The following is a 16778-nucleotide window of genomic DNA, read 5'->3' as shown; positions in this document are numbered from 1 at the left end:
GAACCTGTTCAGCCTCCACAAGAGAAGGCTGAGGGGGGATCTAGTGGCCATTTACAAACTAGTCAGGGGGGACCAGCAGGCATTGGGAGAGTCCCCGCTCCCCTGAGTGCTACCAGGATTGACTAGTAATAAGTCACAAGCTGGCAGAGGGTAGATTCAGACTAGACATCAGGAGGCGCTACTTCACTGTCAGGTCAGCTGGGATCGGGAACCAACTTCCAAGCGAAGCAGTGCTGGCTCCTACCCTGGGGGTCTCTTAAGAGGAGACTGGATAAACAGCTTGCTGGGGTCGTTTGACCCCAGTACTCTTTCCTGCCATGGCAGGGGTCAGACTTGATGATCTGCTCAGGTCCTTTTCAACCCTACCAACTATGAAACCTATACCCACCCGTCCGTGCCCCCTGCCCCCCTACAATATACAAGAGTAAGACTTCATTTTAAGCTATTGCACAATCACCTCTATGTACATTACACAAATGCATGTAGATCAGAACAAAAATATTTTTTGAACTCAAACTCATGAATGTTGCAGACTTTTACTTTTTAGAATGTAATTTGGTATTTTTCTGGTTCTGAGATGGCAAAACTCTTTGCTGAAAGGAGTACTTCCTGGGGCAAAGGAAGGGCCTTCTGGTGGCAGAGGTCAGGCATTAGCAGGTGGGACTTCCCATTACATAATGGCGACCGGGGGTGGGGCACCCATCAAGGGGCGGAGCTACTGATGCGGCCCTGACAGCTTGCCTAGATTCGGTAAGCAACCCTCCACCTGGAGTAATTGCCCACCCTTTCTCTAGGCCCTTTAATTACCAGCATTGAGCCTGTGGCAGCGTTCACTCGGGGTAGATTGCAGGGAACCCATATCTTGGGTTTGTGGAAGGTGGGATTTGGAGAAGTATTGCAAAGACTCTCACAAGCACTAACTTTTCTCCTCATTTCTCTTCCAGCTTCTGGGCCAGGAAATTTCTTTTTCCAGTTTGGCTAAAATAAAACCAATCCAAGCCCTACACATCTCTGATCTGCTTGTTTTAATCTCAGATATGGACATACTTAGATCCCTTCCTTCATCATGTCTCATTGTACTTAGAGCAGTTTCATTTTCTCAATTGGAGACCTCCGTTTTGTGTGCTTTGTGCGTGAAGAGGAAACCAGCTTGGGGGGGAGGGAAGGTTTGTGAATTTTGTTTTACTGTTAACTTTATTAAAAAAAAAAAAAGAAAAATAAAAGTTTTGAATCTTCTGGTCCCTCCATGCTGGCCCATGTTTTCAGACGGTACCTACTCCCAGAGTGAGGGAACTTCCCTGAAGGTCATTCTCCTGGAAACCCAGCTTGTGTCTGGGAGGGGAGGGAGATGCCTTATGCTTTGTTTTTGGTTGGCTTCAGATGCAGGAGGGCAGCACACATGGGTTTCTAGTGACTTGTAATAGTTGACTCTTGACAATATTTTTGTGACATCCAGTCAAACTACATCCCATCTGCCATCTGTAATTGCACTTACCATAGTTGTACCAAAATGGTACATTTGGGCATTAAGTGAAATGACAAAGAAGAGTGTGATCTTAACACTTTCATACCAGAGAAAAATGCTTCTTCAGACTTGTGTGGGCAGCTGTTAAGAAAGCACTCCTTATGGTGCAGCTCAGATGCAAGGGCTCTGATGTTTCTACTCCACAAAATTGTCTGCTTTCTTTAACAGGATATTTAATTTGTTCTGTTTAAATTTCTTCCTGAAATTCCTGTTCTTGTGATTAATCCATTAGCATATGTACTGAAGCTTGATTTTGTTAGGTTTGGTTGGGTTCTATAATCCAAAGACACCCCCTCTATGATTTTCATGTCATCTCTTCTCAGCTTTGAAAAAACGCCAAGGATATTCAGGTTACTGATGGTTTAAAATACAGTTATTAAGCATGTGCAGGGTGCATTGGAAACATGTCTGGAAAGTGATGTTTAGTTGCTAACTGAAATGACTTATGGTGTGGTGTTGAAGTGTCAGTAAAGAGTAACATCCAAACCTAATGAAGCAAGACAATGCCAGGACAAGGCAGAACCTCTGAACTGATAGCCTATGACTTGCCCTACATGTCTCTTTAGCTTGATGACTTCAGGTAGAAGCTATTTGGGCATGCCCCCTTTCTAACTCAGGATTGGCTTGTGCTTGTAGTGCTTTCTGACTTCTCACGATTGTTTTTTCTGCTTTACCACAGCCTTGGTGTTGCACCAAGATGCTGGCTCAGGGAGGATCTCATGTGTTTGAAGAGATGAGAATCCCAAGCTGTACCTTTTTGACATGGTAAAGAGTTGGCATAAATAGAATTATCTCCGTTAAGTAGATACTCCACTCAGGTTAGATATCTCTGAAGTAGCTTTGGAGCTTTGTTCCATAACCTGTTTAACTGCTGGGATTTTTGACGGTCTCTAGTACAGACATGGAGCTGGAGGGAGTTTGTGTTTGAGTAAAATCAATAGAACTGGTAGAATGCCGAGCAGCTCCAGTCGCAAAGTGCAGTGTTCTGCTCCTGTAACTTGGTTCTAAATTACAATTGCCATTGTACAGTGATGGTTGAAAAGCTACTTTCTGATCACCTGAAAACAGAGGCATGTATAAACAAATTGAAACATGTCTGTACTTTGTTTTTGGAGGAATTGGGTACTCGCTTCTGCTCTAGCCAACCTGGCTGACAAATTTAATGTGTCCATAAAAAGTAGTGCTTCCCATTAATTCCTTTACAAAATCATGTACTTGGAATTCATGCATCTTTGTCCTCCCTTCCTTCCAGCCGAGGGCTAACGTAATCCTCCCCTGCACTTGTCAGGAAGGTTGCTATATTGCAGTGCAAGGTGTTCTTTCTGTGTCATGGTTGTAAAAATTGTGCTGTGCTGTCACCAAAAACTTTGTCATACTGTTGTCTTTACCAGGTGCTTTGACGATCTGCTTCAGTTGAGGAAAAGTGTAAAGGGCCTAATCCCACTTTAGGAGAACTAATACCAGCAAAGGCTATTTGCTCAAAATTCAACTTTTTAAATGAGCCAGCGTTGAATCACGTTGCAGAAACAAGCCCTCCTGGTGCCTCCCCCCCAATGAACCAGTGTAACTTGATGGACCTGCTCAGGTTACACTGGTGCAAAGGAGAGGCAAATAAGACCCTCACATCTTGTCAACTCCAGCATGTTGAATGTTTGGGAGGAATTTTTAAAAAATGGTTGTTGCCTATTGAAATTATACTCTGGTTTTCATGGTCTCTTGTAAATCAAAGTGTACAGGACTGATCATTTCAATGGGACACGCTGGGTTGTGAATGCTATCATCTTGTGTTTGTTCTTGATAGCACCGCACAGTTTGGAATTGGCTCTCAGATTATCACCATGAAGACCTACTTTCTGGCAGTGTGGCTTTTTGTTAGTAAGTGTCAAGGAAACAGACTTCCCCCCTCCAGATTTAGAAGGAAAGACCGTTCTCTGAGGGACAAAAGAGGAATGGATGTTCTCGTGAGAGAGGAAATACACACAGTAGGTATTTATGTAAACTGTACATGATTGCATGATTTAATGTAGTGAAAATTAACACAGTGAGTGCAAAGCCCTTTTTTTAAAAGCACCATTATGTGGTTAAAAGTGAATGCACATGGATGTTCATTTTTTCAGAGTGCATTATAACGTTAATGGAATTTAGTAACTATACTGTTACCTCAGGACAGTAGCAGAAGAGCATGGTGCTGTTACATGCACTAAACCACCTTCTTGTATTAGCACAGTTTGGAGAGACAGACGCTTTTGTTTCTCTTAGAAAATACCTGCCAAGATGTGTTTTTTATTAAATGCTGCATTTCATACATGACCAATGTAGGACATAATTATATATAGATCTTGTTTCCTAGAGTCAAATGGGACACCTTAAACCTAGTGTCCTAGTATCCTAGTGTCTCCCCTTGCTTCCAGTGGCTTGCTGAGGTCCAGGATGCAGGGATTTACCACTGTCATAAGCAGCAGGTATCTTAAACGGACAATATGCTCAAGTATTTAAGTTGTAGAAAGCAAAACAACGTCAGTGGTGTTCCCAGAACGTGTAACGCTGTAGAAAAACAGATTAAATAGGCTACGTGTGTAGCTGTACTCCCTGTGATTTCCCCCCCCCATGGGGTACAGGTTGTATTTCATATGTGAAGAGACTGGTGTTTAAAGCTCCTGCTCTTAATGCAACAAAGAAGGGTGTTAGGGTGGGGTTTTTTCTTCTTTTTTTTTTTAGTTCAGTCTCCATAAGAGTAAATTAATGAAAGCTTTATTTCTGGTATAACAGCAAGAGCCTTAAACTATTTGCTTGGTGGCATCTTTAGTCACTTTCCAGAACATGTCCTTGTGGACCCTCGGATTAAAAAGCTGCTTGTCCTTGGCCTCAAATCTGAGTGGCTCTTGTTACAGCTTGTGTATCATCACTCAGGACTCTGCTATTTGGGATCTAACTAACATTCCTCTTGAGCGGACATGTGCCAAAATAGAGCCTCTCCCCCACAGCTGTAATGACTCTGGGGATTGGCAGGAATAAAGTTAAATTCCCTAAGGTAGCAGACATGACTATATACAGGGCTAATAAAGAAAAATGTGCCATTTTTTTTTTTTAACATAGCTTCATGCAAAGGAACTGACAAGAGTAGACACTTCATTGAAGAGATGAAGGGTAACTGAAATTGTTACTGACAGTACGAGGTGTAATCTAAAGAAAAATACCTGTGCGTGGAACATCTTTAAGTTTAAACCGACCTACTGGCGTAAGTCAAAGCAACTTCTGTTGCAACTCAAAAAGGCATTTGCAGAAATGCAGATGCTGAGTATTAGGTCTTCCCTGCCATGCTTGTTTGATGTTCCACTTCTTGGCCAAAATATGGAGTCTGAGTTGCATGTAGTTCAGGCTCAGACACAGCCCTATTCAAAATAAAAGGGAAGTAACTGCATTCCTTGAACTAAGAGCACATCCATTCTGATGCTTGTGAGGTCTTGCAAGTAGAATGTGTGTGGCCTAAAAACTAATATGCCTTTCACACAGGCTTTTCTTGCCAAAAATGATGTCTATTAGCTGTGGCTGCTGCAGGGGTATCACTGGCTTCCAATCCTCTCCAGGCATCAAGAAAATTGAACTCTTCTAACCTAAGTTGTAAAGAGCATGAACATGTCATGAATTTCTTGGGCTCTCTCTAGGGGTTTCTGCTATATAGCAAAGTGCACTATTCTGTCTGCACGCTTGGGAGGTTTACTCCAAGGATGGACTTCTAGTAGAGGCCAAGGCTTCTGACACTTTTGTAAATAATTGCATCAGTGCAGTCTGCAAAAGGGCTGGGGGCAAAAGGATTAAGTACTCCACGTCAGCAATGCGAGTCCCGCTGCATGCTTCTGTCTGGCTAGAATGAGGACTGATCACCATTGTGCCGCAGCTTGTTTCCTGTCATGGAGACTCACTCAAGTGATACACCCAACTGCACTGCTCTGTTGATCCACCTGTGTGCTCTTAGGCTGTGCCTAGCCAAGTTCTTCTTTAGCTAATTGAATGATCAAACCACTTAGCCCATGCAGCGGCTTGCTGTTGTTTCAAAATCACTTTCCCAGTTTAGTAACAACGGTTAAGCAGTTCACCTGCTTCAAGCAGGCGGTGTTGTTCCAGGTTAAATTTGTGCCTTGTGGCCCTTGCCCAGACAAAGCAAGCTCAGAAATCCAAAGCTCCATCTCGCTCTTACAGGGAGTGCTCTAACTGGATCTGAAAGCTGGCATGACTAGTGACAGCATGGTCTGTGACCCTGCTTTACATGTTGTAAGCCATTGATGGCACTACACCTAGTCATCAGAATAGATGGACAGACGTGCAATGGAAGCCTAAGTAGTTTGGTAGTGTTTCAGCTTTATTTCACCTAGTTTTCCTTCCAACATGTGCAGACAGAAAGACAAGCTGCTGCCCCTTCCCGGTAAGCCAGTCACTTCAGCATGCAGCTCATTTTTGAACAGGAGTTCTTGTTTTAAAGCTTTTTAGCTGGAAAAAAACAAGATAGCTTGTGGTCTGTTCTATTTGTGATAGAACGTTATTGGACTAAAGCTGTGGTAGCACCCGTGGAAGCTGAGGAATTACCGCAGTTTGCCTCTGCTTTCTTGGGCTGGATATGCAACTTAACTGTAGACCATAGCCTCTCTTAAAATGACTATCCTGTCTTACTCCCTGCTTTCACTTAATAGCTCATGCTATGGAAGAGACAGAAGAGTGTGAAACTGTTTTAGAGTACACAATGGCAGCCCAAATACCTTCGTTGCATGCATAATACCTGCTTTATTGTAAAGAAATTAAGGAGTACTAAAGACAAAAACAGACACTGATGTGAAGCCACCTGGAGAGGACTAGCCCCCATGCAACGGTCTTATTTAACTGAATTTAAGGAATGGATTCTATGTTTACCTCATTGTAAAGTTGTTGCCTTTCCATTGAGATGAAAGGATGCTGCATGAAGCAATCCAGATGCTAGATTTGGTTCCCCTGACATTCAACCCTCTAAGGTAGGCTTCACATCAGTATAAATACTGTCCCTCTTTGGACCCTTACCTTTCTAGGATGTGAATGGTAAAAATGTGAATATTTGTTGTTTACTTCACTAGACATAATTCAAAATGATGTGTTTATATGCAGAATCTCAATCAGACTGAAGCAAAACCATATGCAATTGGTTTACTTTATAATAAACTGTATATGATGTACAAACTAATAAACATTTAAATGAGGAGAGACTGGCTCTTGTTCTTGCACAAACAGATGAATATGGTGCTCCAACCACAGCATGTTTCAGAGTTGGACTCAGCATTGTTTTTGAACTAGTTAGTCACACTGTTACTTTGCTGTTTTCAGCATGCTCCCACCATCTCTTGCAAGGCTTGTCCTGGGGTAGATGTCATTAAGGAAAAGACTGTCCCTCGAAGATTAAAGATGTGGACAAGTTACTTGGCTAGAAAAGGCCCAGCTGAACAGGAAGTGATCAGCTTTAATGTGGAGCTCCCACTGTGAAGCATGGGAGATGGGCAGCTTGTTTTTCTGCTGCAGTTGAGGGAAGACTACCTGTGTCCCCCTCTGAAGCTTAGTAAGCAATTGCTAGTCACCTATTCTCTTACTGGAAGCAGCAGGCCAGCTGAAAGGCTTGTGGTTTGCCAGTAAACCCACCAGATCACGGCATCTGGCATCTGCCCTGAAGCTTCCCTTTGTTTTAATTTAGACAGTCTGAGAGGGGAAGCAAAGGATATTTCCCTATGCATGGAGCAGTGTTTGGGGAGCAGCACTACATGCATGCACAGCCACTATCTATTGAGAGGGCAGGGGCCATGGGGCAACAGCTCCTGTACTGTTTCCAACCCTGGAAGTATGTGTCAAAAACACAATAAACATATATAAATTAATATGGGGTTTATTTCAAGATGCTTTACAGTTCATGGGACATGAGCATAAGCTGCTGTTCTGACCTGAATCTATTAGTTTGGCCAAGTGTTACAGTAGGCCAATGACAGTAAGTATCCACTGCATGACAGGCAAGCTGTTTGACTCTTCACATAAGCAGAAACAAACTTCAACTGTCAGACAAGTTTAATAACTGAAAACTTTTAAACAGCCAGTTTGAAAAATGTTTAGTGTGAACACAGGCAAAGTTATGCAAAGTTACAGTGCCACTATTTACCTCCTAAGCTATGACATGTTAGCTTCATGTGCTGCCACCTAACCTTAACATTCAAGAGAATTAGACTTTGAATCCAAAGTAGGAAAATCAGTCTTGCATGAAGTACAATAAAATACTTCAGGTGTGATTTTAGTTTCTGTAAGATCATGAGTTAGAGATGGAAGAGACCTATTAGTTTTTTCCATCCCCCTCCCAGGGCAGGATTGTTCCCTACAGTTTATGTAAATTGGACAAATAGTGCTTTGTCCAGTCCACTCTTGGATGTCTGGTGTGAAAGTGGCAGATGCCATATCACAGCAAGACTAAAAAGATTTAATGACTCGGAAGCTTTTCCTAATGCTTAGCTTAAATTCCCTCTTACGTGATTTTACACATACCACTTGCCTTTAATGTACTCCCAGCTTAGGCTGGATATATGGGTCCTTCTCCTGCCAATGAACATATGGATGGACTCTTGTTCCTATTAGCAGTTTGAAGGTGGGGAGGCCACATGTGGCAAGTCATGCGGATGCAATAGTTTGACCTTCCATAATGAAGGCTCTTGAACTCCCCAGTCTCTCTTCCTTATCCTTGTTGACCAAAACCACCAAGAACTCGACTCCCATCCTTGCTACCCATTGCTGGATTTTAGTGGTTTTAACCTAGTTATCTGCTACCTAGGACACAATGTTCCAGCAGCCTATGGAAGGGACTGTTCCAGGTTCAACTTGCTTTGCTTCAGAGTATTAAAAGTAGCTCTAAGCTTTGGTCCACCACTGTCAAAATACTTTCATAGAATGATCTAAGGATTGTGGTTCTTAGGGAAATTACAAAATGGACCATAAAAAATAATCCTCTGAGAAAAGAAAACCTGTATCTCTACCAAAAAAATGTACATTAAAAAAGTCTTTCAGCTCTTCAGTTACCAAATCATACTTGGTCTATTGGAAAAGGATCAGAAATAGGTTTTTAGGTGCTTAATTTTTCTTTACAGTCAATCAGGTCATTAAATTCCTTCCTGAGGGCCAATAAATTGTGTCTCAATGGAGACACATCACTCAAGTTTGCAGAAGGGCTTACTTTAGTACAGGTAGAATTATTTCTCTACAATTTCATAAATGTTACACAAGTTACTTTGTCTTTAAAAAAAAGGCAACTGCACTACTAGAGCATTTAGATAATAGTGCAGGAATTAAAGGCAGAGCCTCGTTTGTTACTGCTTTGAGTAGGCACTAGCTTTCCTTTGCCATAGTAACCTGTGAATATAGCTTTCACTTCAATCTTTTTAGAAAGCAGGAGCATCCACATGCCATTGCCAAAGTACTGCAGTTTCCCTCCTCCAATTTCCCCAACTTCATCACCTTTGTTCCCTGCCTTTTCCATCTTGACAAACTCCAGGAGGTCAAAGCCAGTCTGAACTGCTTCTATGCCACTGGCACATCCAAGGGTAATGTGAGCTCGGCTGCCTTTGGGCAGGTTGTCTGTGGGTTGTATCTTGTCAACATCACTTGGCCACAGCAACAGGTCTTGATCGCTCAGATCCACACGAGCACCAGCCGTTTTTGTTGTGATGAACAGTGCAGAGATAGTCAGGGTAAAGGCTTTTCCGTAGGCCGCCTTCACAGCCTGCAGAGAGAAAGGGAGCAAAGAAGAGACTTGAATCTAGAACAAAATTTTGACTGCCTGTAAAAACAGACATTCAGCTTGCAAGTCTATGCAAATCACAGACATCTTCATCTTGTAGCTCTATACTGCTTTCAGTATTTAATATCCAGGAAATAATTTGCATATTTCATTTACACAGCAATGCCTACAAAGAGCTTAATATACACTCAGATCTTTCCATTCTCCAGAAACATCCTGGCTACATGTAATTTTCCACCCCACCTTTCAGTCATCTTAATTCCTGCATTTAACTGGACCCTCAGGGCTAATCAACTACTGAAAGGTGTGCAAATGCCTTAAGCAACTCGGGATCAATTAAAACCAACCCTCCTACATCCAAGAAAGCCATGAGAAGCCCTAGCTAGATTGGAGGCAAGCTGAAAACATCAGACATCTCCTCACCACCATTTTTTTAATCCCAGTGAACACCACCCCATCTGCCTCTCTACAGCTCAAAGCCAGGTAAGTGCTCTTGTGATGGAAATGTACACTGTTGCTACAGCAAGCTGCTTGGCCTCTTCTGGCCTGAACGAAGGTAACAAGCCCACTTGAACATGGTACTGGGGGCAAGGGGAAGGGAGTAAAACCCAGCCAGACACTAACTTCTTGTTGTGCGTATTCTTCAGCTCCTGGAGCCTTCCCGAAGTCAGTGTACTTTGTAGTACAGTGCAAGACGCTCGGTGGCCTTTTCACGAAGTAGCTGGTTAGGTCTATTTTAAGTTTGGGATCTTCAATGGCAGGAGCAACTGTAAATATAGATGAGCAAAATTACTACTGAGAAATCAGGGTGTCCCCATTATGCCTCTTCATCCCTATGAACACTGGTTTAAGTTTGTTTAACTTTTAATGCTGTTTAGTGCTAAAGATGGCTGGGCTGGAGAAGAAACTGAACTGGATCACATGGCTAGCACGGAGCAGCAAGGCTACTTCTTTAGACCACCCACCCATCTTCCCCGACCATGACTCTGTGTGGGATGCTTTAGGAGCAGGAAAATAATTTGATCTTTTTGGTTCTTGGCTGCTTTGCTGTTTTACTTGGGCCATCAGAGGAAACAACTGGGAATTACTTTGCTACTTCCTGCCTTAGCTGGATTCCAACCTGAGAGCTGTAGCCAAAAGACCCTATGTCCCACTGCCAGCACCTGGAACTGGACTCCATGGGGCACATTGTCCAGAACTTTCCATTAAAAAAAAAATGTGGGGTTTGCTTGCTTATGTAATAACGTATATAAATTACTTTGGCTTCTAGACATTATGTTGCCCAGTATCCTTATCAAGAAAGGTTGTGTTTCAAATTTCAAACTGAACTGGAGGTACGATTTTGAAAGCAGAGTGGGTAAGTTTGCTCAGTCCCTGTGTTTTTTGTTTTGGGTTTTTTTAAGTGGTGATTTGTTTTCCTTGTTAGAGTAAAAGCTTTAAGATACTTAAACATACAGTGTTTAGACTCCTTTTTGAATGCCTTGGAGCTTCCAAGCTCGTCGAGAAAGGCCTGCCCAATCTTCCTCAAGTTCTCAGAAGTTTTTCTGTTCAAAAACCAACCAAAATACATGGGTAGGAATTCTTTCTCCAAGTTTGGCTTCATCTTTTTCAGGTCTTCCACAGACAGTTTCCATTGATTCTTTTCCTTCAGCTGCAAGCAATCCATTTTCCACTGTGTTTTGGGTTCAGCAAAGATGACTTTGTACCGGTACTTGTCAGCAATATCAAAGAGTTGATCCAGCCGCTCCCTTTCATGATGAGTGTCATCCACAACAACAACACTGATGTCTCGCTTGCAACAGTCAACTACATCCTCATCCATCTTTGAATAATCTTCAGGAATGGCACTTCTTACTGCAGGTACAATCTTATAGCTATCAACAGAAATGATCCGGCAGGCATCCTTATATCTGTCTTGAATGGCTTGGGCAAGAGTGGATTTCCCACTGCCTGGTAGACCTCTTAGGATGACAAAGGTTTTAGATTCCTTGATTGTAGAAACAGTATCATCATCATCAAGGAATGGAAACTGCAAGCTTTCAGGCCTCTCTTTTGATGATTGAGTAGACATTTTCCTAAATATTTTAGGCAGGAATGTGTGACTCTTCTTTGTGAAGCCTTTGTTCTGAAATTAAAACAAAAAAAATGTATGTTTTAAACATCCAAAGAAATACAGTCTTTCTGACTGTGAACAATACATCACTGTCTTGGTCCTTATTGGAAACCAGGGGGAGGAGGGGAGGGCTACTTAGAAAGGCAGAAGTGGTCCAGTGATGACTTTAAATGACACTATTATGTCATACATCTATGCCACCATTATTAGACCTCAGCTGCTTTATTCAGCTTACAATGCTTTGAACAATTAACAGAAACTTGTCCCTCAAAGCCTTTCTGCTGGGCCCCACAGCGAGTCAAAAGTACTCCATCTCAACCGAGTAGAAAACTCAAAACTTAAAAGGTGCAAGTCAACTTCCTTTGCTTATTGTTCTGTGGATTGTGCCTTTTCCCTAAGTGCCTATAACTACACTCCTTAAATGCCAGGGAGAATAACATCACTGCAAGCTCCACAGTTCTGGAGGCTCAGTCTCTCCTCTCCCTGCCCCACGTACCAGTTAAGGGTCAAACTCAATTTGGTACATTTGAAAACAGAGGCTACACATTTCCCAAAGTTAAGTTTTTATAAAGACTACGCCAGCCCACGGAAACTTAAAAATAACTCAAAGAGAACCAAAAATCTTGTGCTGCTGCACAACTGCTGATGTTGGGCAAACTCTGTTAAAAATCAAGCTGCAGAGGCTACAAACTAATTTGCTTCAAAGTGAATTTCTGTTTTACTCTTTTTATGCATTAGAAGCACTTGCATCAAGCCTGCATCACTGCCTACACACAACTGATCACGTTTTGTGCCGTGTACCTTGCAATTTGCCAATTCATGACCTTACACCATTCCCACCTGGCTTCCCAGGTATGTACCACATTTTGGTTGTAATGTACTACATCGATCTTATCTACCATTGTATTTATTCCACCCATCCCAGGATGCTCCTGACCAGATTCCAAATGTTCTGATGTACTCTGGTGCTTTCCACAAAACTTGAGACTTTCAGATTTTAACTCTTACTGCTCTTGGCCTATCTTATGACTTACGTTAGGGGTGGCTAACTTGCACAAATGACACAGGCAGCCTCCCAGTATGGCATGTGAGGGGCAGGCAGCACAGTGGCAGATACAGCAGGGAGCATAAAACAGAGCAGCAGATAGGTCAGGGGACTGAAGTGACATGAGGATGGTGTAGGGCTTTATTTATGGTACACCTACCAAAAAGATTGGTTCCCATTGGCCTACCCTGTAATGACAGGCACCTTCAAAATGCCTTGGAGGTGAGAAGTCTAGCAGGAATAATTCCTTGCAGTGTAGTACTTTTGTCAGACATGTACAGGTCTAGGACTGACTTTTGAGGTTTCCTTTTCCCCTCTCAAACTAATAAAGTTGCTTAGAGTCTACAGCAGCAGGGGCTACAGGAAGGACCTTAGAAGGCAGCAGCATATCTGTCAGTCCTTTGCTCTGAGAGCCAAATACACAACGGAGTGGGGTCACTCAAGGCAGATGATGGTCTTTCAAATATAACTGTAACACAGGTCAGGGGAACTAGAAATCCTAAGATGTAATTTGGGCAGGGCTCAATCCAGGAACTGCTGTGATACCAGGGTAATTCAGCATCATGCTATCACACTAGTTTCCTTATCAGTACACTTACGATGGAGGGTAACCTCCTAAATGGCTAAGGAGAAGCTGAGATTTGAATGAAGAAATTTTTTTTTAAAAGCCCATGACTTGAAGATGCATATTTTCAGTTGCAGAGCAGGGGCAGGGACTTCTGAAAATGGAAAGAATTGCTTTTCAGCTTCCTTCTCCAGTTAGCAAGGTAGCCAATTTCCCTGGCAAAAATCTGTGTGCAGCTGGAGCAATAGCTTGGCTTACCAGAATACAACTTATTTATTTCTACAACTAGTTGCTCATATTAGCCAGTAAAAGTGTTGAATCTTAGGAAAGTGAGTGATCTGTACTATTGATGGAAAGTCATCAAAAGCCTTCTCCCACTAAGGACATTTAGTCTGTAAAAGGGAACAGTAGGACTGGGGAAGAAGCGCCTCCAGTATGCATGTGAGATGTGATTACATCTCCCCATCTTTCCTCCTCCTCTTTGCTTGTAAGCATTTTGAAGTAAGAACTGTCTTCCAGTATACCCAGTTTAACATGGTGGGTTAAGCTCTGCTTACACTCTTGAAACCCAGAAATGCAACCCCCTGCAGTCACTCTTAAGTCCTTGCTCTCCAAGCTGCTTGAGAATGGCTCCTAGAGTGACCCCAGATTGGTCTCACTGGCACACTGCCAGATGCTACTAGCACACAAGTCTTCTGCAGCTGGCCACTGCCACAACTGAACTGAACTGAACTTTTCAGGTAGGAAAAGCTTAGCAGGTGTTTGTACTGGCAGCTTGCATGCTTAATCCTTAGCACCAAGGGTAGTGTGCTCACAATGGAAGACTGCCTTCTGGCTGGTTTTCAGGAAAGATCCAATCTAGATGAGAGACTGACAGAGCCAACCTTTACCCTCCCACCTCCACAACCTTCTCCCCTCAGTGGCTGCATGCTACTCTCCTCCTTCAGAGAGCTTGGCATCTCAGTTCTTCTGCCAGACCCCTTATTCATCCAGCATTCAAGTCCCTTAAGAGTCATTTCAGCCCCATGACTCAAAACAACTAAAAACATCCTCATTTATTGCTTCCCTCCCCTTAATCAGCCTACTTCTTCATCTGAGACAGGGATCCATCCCTTCTTGAATGTCTGGAAAGCACTTAAGCTCACTGCTGGTGTCTACAGCAAACAAAACAATAAGTCCCAATGCTTCAACTAAGTCTTAAAGCAATTCAGTTCTTCCTGCGTGCTGCGCGCTGCTCCTCTACCAGCCTGAGCAGTGAAAGTTGTCTAATTGGTTACATTAGTGCTGGCTTGCAAGAATTAAACTGCAAGGCATGCATGAGCACAAGGCTTTTGCTGCCTATTTTTAGAAACGAAACAGGATGGCAAAACTTCTTAGTTTGGTTTAGTTTCAGCTTCATTTATGATCCCTGTGAACTAGTCAAAGAGAAGCAGCTGGTTGGCAAATGCTCCAGAACACTATTTGTCTAGAGAGAGAGAGAAGGAGCGAGCAGATTTTGGGGGGCATCGTTTTTAAACTTTGTAGTAGGCTTCTGTTAATCTGAGCAGGGGCTGCAAAAATGTTAGCGTATCATGTAAAAGATCAGACAGACTCAAGAGAAACCAGCTACAGAGCTGTTAAACATTTTCCAGCACTAACTTTTAGAGTTTGTTGGCTAGGTAGCCCTTTTTATCCTGTGAGATTTACTTGGCGCATGCGGCCAGTCAAAATTGTACTGCGCTTCTCACCAGCAACCTGCACGATTTAAGTACTTTGCATGTGTGGCCAGTCTGAATTAGTTGCACAGATCACTTGAATCATGCAATACATTTTCACCAGACACATGTGCGAGGCGATTACTTGCACTGGTCACTGATGACACGCACAGTAAATTCCTGTGCACACATGGCCCTTTTAAACTTTTTATTCGCCAGTGACCAGTGCGACGGATGACTTGACACGTGTGGCCCATCTAAATTAATCGCACCGGTCACCGGTGCATGGCGTAGTGAAGTTTCGACTGGCCACCGACGCAGAGTCACAAATCGCACGGGTCACAGGGGATGGTCACAATAAAGTTTTGACTAGCCACCGGAGTTGAGTCATGTCTCGTGCGGTGCAAAGAGTGACCCGGGCTGTGTGGCCGGTGGAAAGGTTTGTCTCGCAGCTCACCAGGGCATAGCGCAAGGCCGGGCCGAGCCCTCCTGTGGCCCCTGCTCTACATTATATACGTGCTGCAAGTCGACGGGGCAACCACGGGGTGGGCGTGTGGAGTCGCCCACCCCCTCGCTCCCAGGTGAACAGGGCCAGACTCCTTGGCAGGGGTGGGCAGACATGGAAACTTTTATGGCGCGGGTCACCAGTGGCCGGGGCTTCGCGTCATGGACGTAACATCGACCGACAAGCTGCTCCTGCGCCTTTAAGGCCAGGACGACGCCCGAGCGCCCACTGTCCGCGCACAACACGCGGGGGGACCGCGGCCAGGAGCGCCCCCCACCCCCTCGCCCGGCGGGGGCTGTCCCACCCCTCCCCACCCCGCTCACCATGGTGAGGGCAGCGCCTCCTGTGGCGGCCGCGAGCTGGGACGCGGCTGAGAGCGGAGCGCGGGGAAGCGGCTCTCGGGGAGGGGGGCCCGGCCGCAGCCGTTTTCATACCCCGAGGGGAGAGGGGTGCCCCCCTCAACACACCCACCGGCGGTACCGCCCCAGCGGATGGCCCAACTGCGCCTGCGCGGGGGAAGATGGGGGCTCCGCTGCCCCCTGGTGGCCGGGTTGGGGGCCTGCAGGGAGCGGAGCCGCTCGCGGCGCCTGGCGGGACCGAAATTCCGCGGTCACATGCCGCGCCGCGCAGCCCCGCCCGCAGGGGCTTTCCGCGGGTATCGGGCTGCGCCAGTCTCTGCGCACTGCAACTTGCAGGCCACCGAGCCCAGGCCCTTCCCCGACCTCCCGGGACCCTGCAGAGGTACAAGCCCCCGCTGCGCCTGGGAAGTGTCTAAATAATCGCCTTGTCCCGGGTCAGTCCGGACTGATTCGCGGCCGTTGCCCTGCCAGCTACATGTGCAAGCGATTGTCTCCCCCTCCCCTCCCCCATTAAGCAATGAAGACCTCACATCTTTTGATGCAAGTCAAACCCCCGCACTGTCAGCCCCGAAGTAAACAGATCCCCTGCTTTTAGCCAGTGGCGGTAGCTCATGTTAGACGCTGGATTTTTGAGTGCCTCAGGTAGTGACCTAAAATGATCAATTCAAGCAGGGGGACAATGGAAAACAGCTGAATACCAAAGTGCATGCCCGCCCCTTCCCCCCCGCCCCAGCTCTATGTGTAAGGAGAACACATGCACAGAGTAAGGAGAAACACACACACACACATCAGCATGTTAAGGAAAGCATATGTACACACACAACTGTAGAGGAACGCATGTGTGCACGCACACACACACAGCTGTATGTTAAGGAATGCATATTCATGCATAGACACGTACACACACAAAACTAAACGAACATATATACACACAGCTGTATGTTAAGGAAAGCATATGTGTACACAGCTGTAAAGGAACGCATGTGTGCATGCGCACACACACGGAGCTGTACATTAAAGAATGCACATGCACGCACACACAAAGCTGTATGTTAAGGAACACACACACACACACACACACACACACACACAGTTGTGTGTAAAGAAAATGAAGCAGAAAGAATGATCCACACCTGGTTCTTGTAGACTAGCTGCAGCCTCCCTGCACACCATACAGAAGGAA

The 16778-nt window shown here is 44.6% G+C and overlaps 2 protein-coding genes across 4 annotated transcripts in view; one reads left to right on the top strand and one right to left on the bottom strand.

Moving 5' to 3' along the window:
* The window catches only part of DNAJC7 (DnaJ heat shock protein family (Hsp40) member C7), a 30896-nt gene extending 27309 nt beyond the window's left edge, over positions 1–3587 (top strand). For both annotated transcript variants that reach the window (XM_019550403.1, XM_019550404.1), the window contains exon 14: positions 945–3587. In XM_019550403.1, the coding sequence (XP_019405948.1) occupies positions 945–982 (38 nt within the window). In that variant the 3' untranslated portion in view covers positions 983–3587. The remainder of the gene's footprint in view (positions 1–944) is intronic.
* Positions 3588–7408: 3821 nt separating this feature from the next.
* Positions 7409–16752, bottom strand: CNP (2',3'-cyclic nucleotide 3' phosphodiesterase). 2 transcript variants are annotated; one of them, XM_019550406.1, is made up of 4 exons: positions 16729–16752; positions 10770–11439; positions 9939–10081; positions 7409–9296 (listed from the first exon to the last, which is right to left on the bottom strand). In XM_019550406.1, exons 2-4 carry the CDS (start codon positions 11383–11385, stop codon positions 8844–8846), a joined length of 1212 nt encoding a protein of 403 aa, XP_019405951.1. In that variant the 5' UTR covers positions 11386–11439; positions 16729–16752; the 3' UTR covers positions 7409–8843. The 2 variants fall into 2 exon arrangements, with proteins under 2 accessions (XP_019405951.1, XP_019405950.1); XM_019550405.1 differs by lacking the exon at positions 16729–16752 and adding an exon at positions 15560–15715.
* Between the last annotated feature and the right edge of the window lie 26 nt (positions 16753–16778).

The sequence above is a fragment of the Crocodylus porosus genome, unplaced genomic scaffold, assembly GCF_001723895.1.
Source record: "Crocodylus porosus isolate Cpor-Errol unplaced genomic scaffold, CroPor_comp1, whole genome shotgun sequence".
NCBI lineage: Eukaryota > Metazoa > Chordata > Crocodylia > Crocodylidae > Crocodylus > Crocodylus porosus.
The sequence above is the reverse complement of the archived record's forward strand: the minus strand, read 5'-3'. Positions and strand labels throughout refer to the sequence as shown.